The sequence below is a fragment of the Manis javanica genome, chromosome 4, assembly GCF_040802235.1.
Source record: "Manis javanica isolate MJ-LG chromosome 4, MJ_LKY, whole genome shotgun sequence".
Classification (NCBI taxonomy): Eukaryota; Metazoa; Chordata; class Mammalia; order Pholidota; family Manidae; genus Manis; species Manis javanica.
In genome coordinates, this window is record NC_133159.1 from 138911947 (window position 1) to 138926860 (window position 14914).

Consider the following 14914-nt stretch of genomic DNA (forward strand, 5'->3'; position numbering starts at 1 on the left):
CAGAGAAAACAATGCAAGCAGCCTACCTATTGGTAAGGAGGAGCTCACAGCATTACCAGGAACTAGTCCTGAGTGAAAACAGCATGAACAAACATGACCAATTTTCTCTGCTGTCACCTGCACCATCTTTACAGAGATTTCCCACAGCTTCTCTGAATTCTTATGTTAATGCACCCCGATGCTGTTACACATGGCATATTACTAAAAGTTACTAAAAGAAATAGACTCTTCAAGTTTTATTTCTGTTTTAAAAAAAGAAATCCCTGATTGTTATGCTGTGGATATTATTAAATCAAAATACACCTGAAAACAAAAGATTCTTTGTGATTTTTACTCTTGGTAATTAATCCCTCATAGGTGGTATTAAAAAAATGGATGTAGGAAAGAGAAGCCAGTATGAAAAAGGTAGTCTGAAAAGCAGTTTCCTATATACTGAACATCATTTTGGGAGAAGATGGCTGTTTACCCAGCTGTATTCTCCCAAATAAACCTATCTTCAGTTCCAGTAAAGCCAAATGGGAAAAACCAACTGGCTGTGTCTACGTTTGCTATCATTTAAAAAACTCTTTCAGGAGAAACTGAGGAACAGTATTTCTTACCTCCGTGCAACATAATAAAATATAGGATTCCCAGCTTTGGAAGTCCCAGCTTGGTAGAAAATACTTAATGTTTTCAAAGCCTTGAACTCTTCTTTTTCATGTACTTGATGCCTGAAAGAAGAACAGAGTTACTTTACATTGTCCATTAAGTATTTACAAAAATCTAAGACAAGATGGATGATAAAATAAACAAAATGACAGAATATCGAAAAAGCAACACACTTTCTGAAGGGTAATTTGGCAACATGCACCAAAATTGCAAAGCATTATACTCTTTGAAACAGAGTGGTTTTTAGGACTATCCTAAGAGAACTACTGAATAGGAACTATTAACCACAGGATTGTTTTTAATTGTGGTATTTTTTAAGACAGTTTTTCATTATTTATTTATTTATTTTTAACAGTTCAGTTTATCAACCTTTTCTTTCCCAGTTTATTGATTATGAATTAGTGAGAAGGGCTTTCCTTTGCCCATGTTTTCTTCTTCATTGGCATACATACTCAAGAATGATAAGAGCACCTTTTTCCAGATGGTTACTCAACTGTACTAACACCATTTATTATAAGTTCATTTTAACCTCCCTGATTCTGAATACCACTCTTATCATTTATTAAATCACTGTATGTATTTTAAAATACTTTCAAAAAAGCATGATTTAATTTTTATATATTCTGCTCACCACTTGAGTGTGTGTCCTTAACCTCTAGATTTATGTCATTCGCTAGCCCTGGAAAACCCATCTGTTGTCTCTTCAAATATTACCTATTCAACTCTTCTCGTAAGTTCTACTTCTGAAATATCTACTAGACATGTTGGTTCTTTTCATTCTATCATCTGAATCTCTTAACCTCTTTCTTATTTTCCATGTCTTTATCTCTCTGTACTCACTGTATGCTAAGTAATTTGCTCAGAAATTATCTTTAGCTATGTATTAAAAAAAATTTTTTAATATATTGTCTTTTACCTAGTATTTCTATTTGCTTGTATCTTGGGAGAAGGGGGTAGAGAAGAAGTTGTGTTATCTCAGTTCATCATGTTGCTGCTACCAGGTAAGCATTTGTTTAATATTAATTAAAACAGCCTTGGTATCATTTGATAAGGGAAATGGGTATAGATATGTATAGATAAGTGCCTGGGAGGTTATCTGCCAAATGTTAACTAAATTATCTCTAAGAGGTAGAATAAATGAGAATTTAAATTTTCTTCTTTAGATTTCTATGTTCAGAATAATTTAACAGTTTTATTTTTATAGTTGAGAAAATTATAAAGCTACCTGCATTTTTAAAAAAGAAAACTGAGACTCAGAATCAGTGGGAACTTAGAAGAGAATGAAAATAACACCTAACATTTATTAAACACTTAAGATACTGTTCTAAGTATCTTACACATATCAGGCCAGTTAGTCTTAAAAAAAGCACAGAAGATTGTTTTGTAAGGGAATGTAGGATTTTAGGGAAAAGGAGTGATGAAGAGGTCTTCTTAGAAAAACGGAAATATGCTAGGATGTCCTCAGTAATATTAAATAAAAAATAGCTTAATATTTTCGTATTATCTAATTTTCAATTAGGTAATATGAAAATTTCATATGGAAAATACCCTTTAATTACATGGAAATAAACATTTCTTATACCAAGAAAAGTATAATAGAGCTAAAGATAAAAGTTAAACTGGAAAGGAGATTGTTAAATATTCATACATTCTTTTAACAATATCAAAGAATTGGAGTCACGTGTATAAAACTAAGACCTACATGTAATGTGATTAATAACATGCATTTACAATGCAAGTTATATGCAAATATTTATTGTAAATTAATTTCTGAATGTCAGATTTTTTTTCTTTCTACGTCTGGCACTTACTGTGAATAAAACACTTAACCCACAGTAATTATGAAGCTTTTATTAAGTGACTAAGTAGAAAATACTTTGGAAGATACTTTAAAGACTAAAGGATTCAGCAACCCTAACTTTACTGTTACCTCACAGGTGTAAATATCTAACAATGAGGATCTTTTAGCTCAGAAGCTCTGAGATTCAAAACAAATGTCCATAGAAATTTTAGCAATATGTAAGTTATTATATTTTCTGAGTCTCAATCTTAAAGAAGTTAATACCATTAATTTTTGGAGGGGCTCTGAAAAATGGTACAGTGTGGAAGAAAGAGTTAGCACTAAGAACCAAAGAACCTATGAATTAGGTGTGAAATCTTGGGTAAGTTAGTTATTCACTTTGAGCTGTACTTTCCTTAACTGTAATATGAATATAATGTAGTCCTTAAAACACCTCAAAGCAGCAAAGTACTATTCAATAAAACACTCTTATTTTCATAAGAAAATTACCTACAAACCATATTTCAACAATAGAGAGGCTAAGAAAACAGTGGTGTCTCCAAACACCATAATGTGCTTAGGTACATCTTTCCTGATAATCCTCAATTGAAAATACAAGTACATCTAACAAGTGGCCTGTGGTAAGCTCTGCACCTCAAGCCAAAAGAAAGCAATCATCATTTCAAGGTTGTACTTTACCTAGTCATAAATTCTTCAAACTTTGAACTGGTAAGGTTAAGGCTGGACCAGTGCGTATCTGCCACAGGTTTGTGCTCTGGAGGACCCAAGTATGCGAGAAGTGTTGCCATCTTATCAAAAGGTCGTCTTCCAACAGCTTTGTGATCCCTAGGTATAGCAAACTAGTTAAACAGAAGTAGCACTTCACATTTTAGCAGTACATGTTTCTTTAGACTGTCTCTGGTTGCTTTTCTTCCTACTGTCAGCTAGTGGTTCCTGCTGATTCCTAAATAAGATCAGAAAGACCTCAGGGGTACACTGAGACATCTTAGAAATATGACTACTATCCAGACTATGAAATTTACATAAAAATTCATTTTTTTCTAGTATTCTTAGTGTATTGCCATTAAATGGGCAACTAATAAGTAAAAATGATATTTGATGCCCTTTTTCTCAGAATGAACTCTTTGAAAAAACACTTTTGAAGAACTGAACATATTTGTCCCTGATATCAGATGTCTGCTTAATCAGGGTAAGTATGGATTTTCAGTAACTACTCAAAGATTTCAAACTATATAACAAGATAATATTTTGAAAGATCAAGTTGGCAAAAATTATGAAGTTTGTTAATGCCAACTGTGGTGAGGATGTATATAAAGAGGTACTCTCTCACACAGTGGTCAAAGTTAGCATGTATACTTTGAAAAGCAACTTGACAATAATCTAGCAAAGCTGAAGCTGTAACCCAGAACGCAGCAATTACACATTTAGGAAATGCACAAGGAGACAAATATGAAGAATATTTATTACATCACTATTTAAAATACTGAAAAACAAACCTAAATTTAGGAAATAAGCCTAAATAGCCATCAATTAGGAAATACAAAAACAGTGATATACTCATTCAATGAAATATTAATATAAGTTAAATAAATGATAAATCTCAAATAGAATATTGTGTGAAGAGACTACATCAGTATGTTAATTCTGTAAAATTTTAAAAAGTGCAAAACTGAGTTTAAGTACCTAATATTTCCTTATTTTGTCAGTTACATAGAGAGAGGTAGTATCATTTTTCCCCAAGAAATAAAACGTTATAGAGATCTGAAGTAGCGTAACAAAGTAAATAATGTTAAAACTAGGTAGTAAACAAGGGTCTCTGTTACATTATGTCCTATACTTTTTGTATGTTTAGAATGTGTATATTTTTTCAAAAACCAAATAGAAAAAAAAGTCTCTAGCATTTATAAATGAATGTGTATATGAATTATATAAGAAAATGAATATTTACATTTAAAAGTTCCACAGTTTATTTTAGTGTCAGATAAAGCATCTTCATCTTTCTATTTTAGGGCATCAGTCATGCCCATGACTACTTTAATCCACTAACAAATTCATAAAGGATTAAAATGCTCTCTTTTAAATTCCCATCTAATTAGATAGCTTTAGCTTCAAGATCTTATACCTTTCCCATGAATGGGCAAACCATAGTTATTGGCATTTAGAAATAATCTGGTCTAATTTTACCTTCTTAAGAGAATTCCTCATACATAGGAATTTGGGCTCTTTATAGACATACATAGCTAGAAAGGACAGCAAGTGATTCAGGTTATAAGGGACTTTAAAAAACAGCTAATAAACAATTCTTAAATTAAGAATTTTCAATTAAGTATTTTCTATATAAAACTTTATTTGCATATATTTAGTGTACCACAAATGGGGTTAGTACAGAATTAATACTGGCAATGTCTTAGTTATTAAATTCCTGAGAATTAGCTGCTTTCAGATTCAAATGTCAATACTCACTTGATCTCATTTGATAAAATAGTAAATTTAAACCCCTGTGTTTTATTGCACACTGTATTTGACAGTTTGCAAACCAGGTGGTCATTTAACATGACTTAACCTTTTGCCTATATATCTTTAAAAAGAATCTGCATTTCTCCTTCTAAACCATAACTGTTATTCTAAGAAGATACAAGGCAAAAAGCATTATTCATGACCAATAACTTTATTAATTTAAATTTAAACTGAGAGTTTTCAATATACCCACGACTAAGAAATCTTACCTGTTGCTGGAAAGATACTGGCCAATTTTCTCTTGATTGTTCCAGAGTAGACGATGTAAAGCAAGCACATTGCCATCACTGATGAAGGAAAGACTATGATTTACTGCATCACTTGTAGGACAGTCAGACGCAATATCAAGAAAAAACCTTAAAAAATGCAACATCGTTAGAATTTTAAAAACGAGATACACTCATCTATGCTTGAATTAAATGTGTATGAAGTAACTTTGTGAAATAACTAAGATTACAAACATGGAGGGCTTATTCATACATGTGACTATCATTAAACAAAACAAGAAGAGACAAGGAGGAAGTTGGTTTCCATTTATGGGTTCAGTTTCAGAGTAAGCTCTGATGTCAGACAACAAAATTTAGAAGGATGAGACTTAGGAGAGAAACCAGTACTTTACAAATAAAAAAAACAAAGGCCCAGACAAGACAAAAGACCTCCCTAAAGTTATGTAGCCTGTTAAATCAGAGTCAGGATCAGACCCCTTGTTCTCTTAACTAGTCAATCTGCGAGATTATGAATCCTATACTGACATTCACTTCCTCTCCAATATGGAGAGCAGTCCAACAATACACCTTTTAAACTCCAATTAGAAAAAAGTTAGTTAATATGAACTATAATGAAAAACCGAAAGAGAGAGTTGTATAATCTAGCTTAGACTATGAGTCAGATCAATTAGATTCATATCGCATGAAAAGTAGAATTCTGGATATAACTTAGATTTACACAGCACTTTCTCATAAGTTATTTCATTTGTTTCTATAAAATCAACTTGGACAAACATATTATCCCTAGTTTGAAGATAAACCAACAACTCAAGAGAGATAAGGAGAAGCAACTAGTTAGTTATGGAAACCTAACAGAACTCAAGTTTTCTAAAACCGTAAAACTTCAATAGCTGTCTAGTTACCACAACAAAATCTTAAGAATCTGCATTCCTTGGTTTAAAGAGTAACCTTTTAGCTCAGATACACTTCCACATTAAAATATCAACAAAGTAAATTCTAACTTAAAAAACTCATATTTATAAACTTATGCAATGTGACCTTAGTTATTACTAAAAGGAATCTCTTCCTTTCTCTCCTCCATGGTGCAGCAACCTTAAATCCTTTATTTTAGTAGACATGTCAAAAAAATTTCTCCTGATTTTCAAAGATGGAGATCATTATCAAATTATAAAGAATAAGGATTTACTTCATCACTATCTTTCATAGTAAAATAAAATAAGATTAACTATGTTTTTGACCTAGAGAGGGAAGAGAAAAAAACCTACACAGGTTTTGAGCTTCATTTAGACCAAGTACATAAACTTAAGTGAAACTAAAAAATAACTGGAAAAATAGAGCCATCAACTAAGGGACAGGCTGCTTACCTCCGTGCTGCATCAAAGTTGCTTTTCACAAAATCATTAAAAGGCCGCATATGCTCTTCTTTTGTGAAGAGAACATGATTGGCAATACTCTGAAGTATCTGAACAATAAAACAGAGTTATAAAGAATCAGATTATTTATTGAATGAACTCTACACACTTGTATATTCTTTGAAAAATATTTTATCAATATAATTTCTACTGGGGTTAAAATCAATTGTTTCTCATTCTATAAATACCAAGTGCTATTTCTATTCTTTCCCAAGTATAAATGTAATTACTATACATGCACACACATATTTACATAGACAAAAATACATATTAAAAATTTTTTATGACTTTTTAAAAATAAAAAACCACACAGTATACATTTTGGTCTCCATTTTAAAGTTTTCAGAATGATTACATAGAAAACTAGTTTCAGAAGACATTAGCTAAAATATTTTCATGTGATAAGCCCCATCAGGTATCAGTGTAATTTAGTTCTTTATAATACACAAACAAAAATTTAACAAAAGCATAAAGTGAAGACCATAGGATATTTCAAGAACAAATTCAAGAGTAATTACAGTGAATATAAAAAACTAAAAATTTAGTTGGAAGAGAAATTCAAAAAAGATTATTAAAACAGTTCTTCACCTTTGACATTAACTTCAAGCCCCTTTCGATTCTAGGTGGTGGCTTTTTATCTAAAATCCCTGCTTCATATGGAGACACAATGGCAGGATTGATAAATCTGAGGAACATGGCACTTCCTACTGCACCGATGCTGTTCTGAGGAAAACGCTGGCTAACCACCTAAAAACAAGGAGTTGAGAATTGAATACATGGTTTGAATTAAATCAAGGAAAAGGGAAAGAAGAGCTGGAAGGTCAGACTGCATAAAAACTCCTGAATAGACCAATCCTCCTAAGTAACACATTTCTATTTTTTCCAGCTCCCAAAACACATCAGTAAATAAAGTTTATCCTCAATTCTTGCTTTCCATCATTTTAACTCAATAAAGGTATCTAAGAAAAAAGAAAAAACCCTCATGATTGGTCAGGGAGAAGAGACCTGAAAAAAGATCTTAATTTTATTACCAATGTTTATACTACAGGTTTCATGAGGAACAAAAGCAGACTAAATTTTTATGCAAAGATTATCTTACTAAGATTAATAGGAGATGTGTTCAACCATTATGAGATAAAGCTAAGTTTTCAACAGCACACTCCTGCACTATCAATACCTACTAATAATAGTAAATACTTACATTTTGTTGTGTGCCAGTTACAATTAAATTTCTTGAGCAAAATGCTTGCCATATATCAAATAAAATTTAGTTTTCTTAGATTCCTATTGAGAGAAAAAATTTACTTACAAGTAACATTATTACCAGTTCCTTTTCTGCATCACAATGCTTTGCAATATAAGGACCTACCTATTATTTAAACCATGGAGGAACAGGAATTCTTGGGGACCTAAAAGAAAAAGGGACGCTACCAGCAGAACAGAACCCCTGTGTATACCTCAATTGATAATTCTGTCAAATAAAAAAAGTGAAGGATTCAAGAAATGGTTGCTCACATGGAAAAACAATGCGAGGACAATGTTTAAAATGGATTCTCTTTCTCTCTTTATAAAATATTCTGCTTTAAAGGTAAAATAATCGGTAAATTGCATGAGGATAAGTGTTATGAAACTCACTCGGCTCCATCTCTTTCCAGTGCCTGTTTTAATATATGAAAATTATATTATTCTGAAACTTATGTTTTTTTACAGGTAATGCACAGATTTATTTTTGAAGAGCACTTAGGTAACAGTTTGATCTCTACAACTTGTTTTGCTTGGTCTAGCTAACTGCTGCTGGAAGCAGGAAGACACTAATAGCAAAGCGGCTGCACTCCATTCAACTGGGACTCCAGGGATAGGCCTGCACTTTAAGGGATAGTGGGGAAAATGAGAAAATGGGATTCATGCACACACTCTCGTTAACTCTGGCTTTCTTCACAAGGCCTCAATAAAGTAACACAGCTTGGCATGAATTCACATGGCTCACTGACTCCAGGTTAACTGTGGAAAGGATACAGACTTTTTCCTTTCATTCTATTCCCTTTAGTGCTTCATGTACACATTCTAAATGTGTCCTTGTTCACTTCTTAAGATCTCAAAATAATTTTCTATCCTACCCGAGAATTAATAAAAATAGGACTTGAGAGGATGATTTTTTAAGCTGAAGAAAATCTTTTTATGGGGTGGTAACAGAAGTGAGTTCTAGCTCATTTGTATCTCTACCTTCATCTTACACTGTGTGCTAAGGAAGGTTTCTTTGTGTTAGGGTCCTTGGAAAGCTATCGTATAAACGACAACATTACACATTAAATAGGGGAAACTGGTGAAGGCGGCTAAAGGTAGCAGCCTTAGTAGAATGGTTTTAAAACATAAATATACTTTTTAAGTACACTACCGACCCAATCTAAAGGTTTTCTTTACGTTTCTCTTTACAATTATTTTCAGCTGAAATACAGTTTTAGAAATAGAATTATGGAAGTTCAAGTGCTTTTACTACTCTAGCACAGTGTTTAGCCTTTTATGGGGTAGGAACAGAAAAATGAACATACACATGCATACAGACAAAAAAATTATCCATACAATCTCAGAATGTTTATAAACCACCACTGCTACATAGTGGTTCTGTAGAACTCCCAAGTTTTAATCTTAAAACAGGAGAAACATCAACAAAACCATAAAATTTTAAAGCCTTCAGCTTAAGCAAGCAAGAAGGAAGAGATTAAAAATTGCTTTATATTTAATTTCAAATAGGTTGTTTTAAAAGAATTAGCATTCAGTTTAATCCATTAAAATCCTGAAATGGCTTTAAAAAAGGTAAAAGCCATAGTTTGGTTTCCAAAGAACCAGTTAGTCTATAAAATATTAACCAGCTATGAAAGTATCTCATAAAAATCAGTAATTTATATACACATTTTTGAAGGCAGCTATTTACTATTTTTCTCTAGGACAAAAAAGTTTTAAAGTTTGAATCACATTTATACTTAATATATGCTGAATACTACTCAATCTCACAATTTAATGAAAATCTGAGTGAATTATTCCCTAAAGGGAGAATATTATAAAAGTTTTCTACATCTTCAAAAATAATTCATGTCAAAACTCAAAAGTATTCACATCTCAGGAACATACATTGTTTCCTCTATCATATATATGTATCTCACTGATGACAGTGTCACTGTATTTTTGTAACTAAAATCTGATAAAATGTAATCAGTATCATTGAAAGATGCTGTATAACAAGTTTTAGGAGACAACTTATAAAAACACTTTTTTCTTCACTAATTAACATCAATGTAATTTTACCTCATAATATACACATACTCCAATATTTTGTTCTGTTCTGAATTTATAAAAATCTAATTTGGATCCAAAAATTATTCTGCGTAAGAGGTCAAAGTTGGGTCAGTCTGTAGGGTGAAACCAGTTATCAGTCAAATGCTCCTTTTACTGCCATTAGTGAAAGTTGAACTACACGTTACAAATAAGTGCATTCATTAAACTATACATCAGCAAGAGGATCTCTGCTCATACATGCTTAATTACCCGAGTTAGGTAGACAATTAACTTCTCAAAGGAGATCTAAATTATACATTACATTTTTGAGTATAATAAACACAATTATCTGTAATATGACTACGCAGCTATATACGAGAAGCCAGAACCTTCTCTACGTATTTTACATATTCCAATCCATGATACATACACCCTAAAGGAAAAAGTTAGCTTGCTTTAAAAAGAAAAGATCATTTGATTCCTTTAAACCTACAACTCCATAACCAACATTTTATGTTTATAATGACTATACTGTCTTCATACTTTGCAATGTGTTCTAAAATATCTCAAATTACGCATCAGATTCCCTCTGTTTCCATGAGGGCCTCATATCATCTGTGCTGAGAAATACATTCCAAAACTTAGTGTTACCAGAAACTTAAAAGAAAATAACACTAGTAGGGAAAAACATTTCAAGGAACAATTTTAGACAAAATCTTAAATAAAGCAATGTTAGGAAGGCTGGAAAACATGCTCTAGGAAAACACAAAGCCTGAATTGTATATTATGTGATAAACTACACAATGGCATTAGTATAGCATTGAACAAAGTGTTAGAAACAGTAAATTAATTTCAGCAGTGATGGTGTGTATTATGTTAAACCCACATATGCTGAGAATTAGAAAGCTGAAGCATTAAAAGGAAATTATTTATTAAGCAAGATGGCCATCCAATCTCATCTGCTCTGCTCACAGCTGACCAAATTTACTTAATATACTCAAAAAGAAAATCTTGAATGGACACAAAATTTTAATTTAGTTCTGAATTTAAAACAGATTTATTATATGTAAAGCTTAGGCAAGGAATGAAAGATGAAACCAGATGAATACTATATTTGAAAATACACCTTGTTACACTACCTACATTATCTAAAGCTTTTCTTTATATCTTTCTCTAAACTTATTTGTATTACATGAATGACAGTTCTCAGCCTAATAGGGGTAGGTCATACTGACAGATAATGGAAAATTTTAAATGAATGTATGCTATATTTGGGAGAAATTCCACTCGCGGGAAGAAAATAATTATGGGTACCATAATTTTCTTCCTTTTAAATTAAGGCAAATTCATGAAGCAGGCAGTATATATAACATGTTTGCAAAATGAGGTGTTTCTCTACAAATATGGACTCAATTAATTTTCCTTTTTTTCAAAAGTACTATGTTACCAGTCCCACTAGTTTAATAATGATTTTCTCAAAAGAAAAAGTGGTTTATCATTAGGGTTTTTATAATCTAAGCACAAATTTTGGCTGAGACTACCTAGATAAAAATATAAGGAGTAAAAAATAAAACTTAGCAACTTTCAGGTAAGATTTAGAAAGTGACACTTTTCCTCCCTCCAAACACTTCTCTAATAATTAAAGTAAACTTTCACCTCTAGGAAAAGAAACCACTCACATTACCTGCAAACAAGAAGCAAGAATGAGGAGAGTCAGCATTTCCTAAGGCCTTGAAATTAAGTTTCTTTTGCATTCATTTATAATTTTAAAAATAACAGTAAGATTAGGCCACGAAAATCCAATGCAACAAATGCCTCCAAAATGCCTTTGGGAGAAATCAAACCAAAGGAACACAGAGAATGTTTCAATGTAACTTAATTCCAGGGTTAATTGAAATGAAAGCTATTTTGTGCCAGAATTAGTAGAATGATTTTACAGTGAAGGTCAAATAGGCTGAAGTGAAGATGTTCTTAACAAACAGCAAAAGATTTTTGTTTTGCTTTGAAAGAAACAGCTAATAAAAAGTTCTCCAAACTTACTGATTTTTTGTTTTCCTTTTTTTCTTTTACTGTAGCTTTATTCAGTAGGGAGTGGCAAGTTGCCTACAGAACAGAGATGAGCACAAACAAGTCACAGCACCAACTACATACAGCAACAAAAACAATGTTGGCTTGTACATAAAATTACATGATCAAATGTAACATAAATAGAATCAACAAAAAAATTAGGATCAACTGAATTTTGAGGGATAAATTTTATTTCTGGAATTTATTTATTTTTTTTACATTTTAAGGCAAAGCCCTAAATTAACAGCAAATGTCGAGACAATCATATCTACTATTTCTGGCTATAAATCACAGAAAAGTTCTCCCCATTTGAATTTGAGGATATTTAATATTTACATTGCAGTTAATTCTTAACTTTTGGTAAAATTTTATATACAATGTTCATTAAAAGTAGATCACACACTAAAAACACTTCTATGTGACTACATAATTTTTTCTTGATATGTAAATACTTCTCTGTGTATCCTTCAATTGACTTAAAGTTCATTTTTTAATAGCTGGCATTTCATTTAGATGCTACTGATTTTAAAAATAAGCATTAAATGGCTAAATATAACAAAAAAACTTTAAAGATTCTGAATTAAAAATCTAAGAAAAATTACTCTTAAAAATTTCATATTTTTTTATTTGCAGGCTATTTCCTAAGAAAGTTCTAATCAGAGGGGGTTAAAAGCTCTGCAACATTTGGGAGAAGAATGTTATCAGCTTAACTAGAAATAAGCATTAATATTAAAAGTGAAGAAACTGCAGAGAAAATTATAGAATAAAACTGTAAGCCTGCTTACAGTTTTTCACATAATTGACTATTTATCAGAATATATCAAAAACAAAAACAAAACCCAAGCCCAAAGAGACATATTTGTTTCATCTCTCAGAGCTCTTCCTAGCCCAAATAGTTCTTTTAAAATTAAAAGACTCCTGATTGGACTATACTAGGCACAACAATTATTTAAAAAATATTTTAAAAACCAAATTAAACTCTTTAATCCAGCATATATAGCATTTTATCTAGGAATTCTGTGCAACCAGCACCATAATCCATAACATATTGGGCTTACAGTTTGACATTTTTTCATCTGTCCATCTATTCATCCAAGTATTTGTTACGCATCTACATGCTAGATACCATTCTAGTCACTGGGAGACAGCAATAAAACAAGAAGACATAGTCCTTTACTCAAAATGGAGGTCTGGTCCAAACTTTAGACTATATACAAAAGCACTAGTAACCAAAAAATATATCACAAAAATGCAGTTTTACACTTTTTCTTTCAATTATGGTATATAACTATCATTGACACCTTTAAAAATTTGTATAAATTACTTCTGTTTGAAGAAGCAGGTTTACTGGGAAAAGATGACATTTATTTAGAATATTTAGCTCCTTCTTTTTAGAACTTTTCCAAGTTCACATCATACCACCTTGCTCTAACAAAAGACCTACATTAGAGTGTGATTTTGCTAAAGTAAAGAAATATAAAGAGAATTTTTGCTTTTATGAAAAAATGGGAAGTTTTCAGCGTTTGTTTTGCAGTGAGCTGTTGCAGAGGCAGTATGTACTCCAAACAGCGAGTGGCATTGCCAAACTCCTTCCCCAGAACTACACTCAGCATTTCAACATTCAGCTGCCACAGCTTCGAACTGTGTGAGCATCTCTGCTTCATCTTAATATTGCGAATCTGTTAGCAAGATGCGCCCTAAGGTTTCAGAAAAGCCTAAGGGAGTTCATAAGGGTGTTTACAGTTAGCATAAAACTGGACCAATTAAGTGTCTCAATCATGGTGAATGAAATAAAGACACTGTGTAGACTGTTGCCATGCAGAGAGAAAGAATCCTGAAAGCTGCTAAAGGAAGCTACTATTGGTTCTGCTAGTAGCAGGGTCTCTTTTAGTCGGCAACCAGTAATGGACAAAATGCAGTCTCTCACTTGAGTGAGTGAATGGGTGTACAAAGGGTGATGTTCTGTTATATGAGAAATCATTATTTTTAGTAAGCTGAAACAGAAAGCACTGGACAATGGTGTTCCAAGTGTTGCAAATGTGGAATTTAAAGGTAGTCATGGGTGTTTAGCATGTTGAAGTGAGGGCAGTTTCAGAGCTTAAATGGTACTGCAGAGGGTGCTTCTGCTAATATTGAAGCTGCTAAAAAGTTCTCCAAAGAACTGAAGACAATAGGTACAGAGGTGGTTACTCATATAAGCAAGTGTTTGACTGCAACAAAACTGCAATTTATTGGAAAAACTGCCAAGCAAGACATTTATTTTGATAGAAGAAAAAACAGGCTAAAGGGACACTACATCAAAGGACAGGTTTATCGTAGTGCCTATTATTAATGCCACTGGTGATGCTGTCCTTAGGCCTCCACTAGTGCACCACTCAAGGAGCTTAGGGCACTCAAAGGCATTGATAAGAACATACTTCCTGCTGTTCCATTCACATTCAAGCCATTGGAATACCCAAGTGATTTCTTCTGAGTATCCAAGTGGATATATTAGTCCTTTGTTTGAAAATACCATACAGAAATCCGCCTTGAAAACAGGTATCTTCTGACTGTCAATAATTGTCCTGCTCATCCACCTGGCATAACTGAATATGGTGGTAACATTCATGTTGTTTTCTTACTACCGAATATGATGTTATTGCTGCAACCACATGACCAAGGCCTAATAGCCACAATGAAGGCTTACTCTATGCAAAATGTTATGTTTATAAGTGCGACGGATACAAGGCAACTCCAATGCATCTTTATGAGAGATCTGGAAAGACTACCTTGGAGATGCTCTTTATAGGCTACTAGTCTCAATGAGAAATGGTGTTTGAAGGAGACTGTGTCCCAAAGCAGTGAACAGTTTTAAAGGCTTTGAACCAATAACAATAAATATAGCAACAGTGACTTTGGCTAAGGAAACTGGGTTTGTGGAAGCTGATGAAGATGATATTGAAGGTCTTGACATCCCATGACCAAGAACT

The 14914-nt window shown here is 32.5% G+C and overlaps 1 protein-coding gene and 1 long non-coding RNA gene across 7 annotated transcripts in view; one reads left to right on the forward strand and one right to left on the reverse strand.

The window, feature by feature from the left end:
- Positions 1-14914, reverse strand: part of NF1 (neurofibromin 1) — a 274044-nt gene that overhangs the window by 91560 nt on the left and 167570 nt on the right. For 4 of the 6 annotated variants that reach the window (XM_073235129.1, XM_073235127.1, XM_073235126.1 and 1 more), the window contains 6 exons: positions 11919-11981; positions 7194-7352; positions 6558-6655; positions 5176-5322; positions 3128-3274; positions 600-710 (listed from right to left, as the gene is read on the reverse strand). In XM_073235129.1, coding sequence (XP_073091230.1) covers positions 600-710; positions 3128-3274; positions 5176-5322; positions 6558-6655; positions 7194-7352; positions 11919-11981 — 725 coding nt within the window. The remainder of the gene's footprint in view (positions 1-599; positions 711-3127; positions 3275-5175; positions 5323-6557; positions 6656-7193; positions 7353-11918; positions 11982-14914) is intronic. The other 2 variants (XM_073235128.1, XM_037003978.2) reach the window with 1 other exon arrangement.
- On the forward strand, positions 717-7367 carry LOC118969527 (uncharacterized). The gene is made up of 3 exons (XR_005057447.2): positions 717-1649; positions 3564-3638; positions 7229-7367. It is a non-coding gene; the product is annotated as an uncharacterized lncRNA (long non-coding RNA).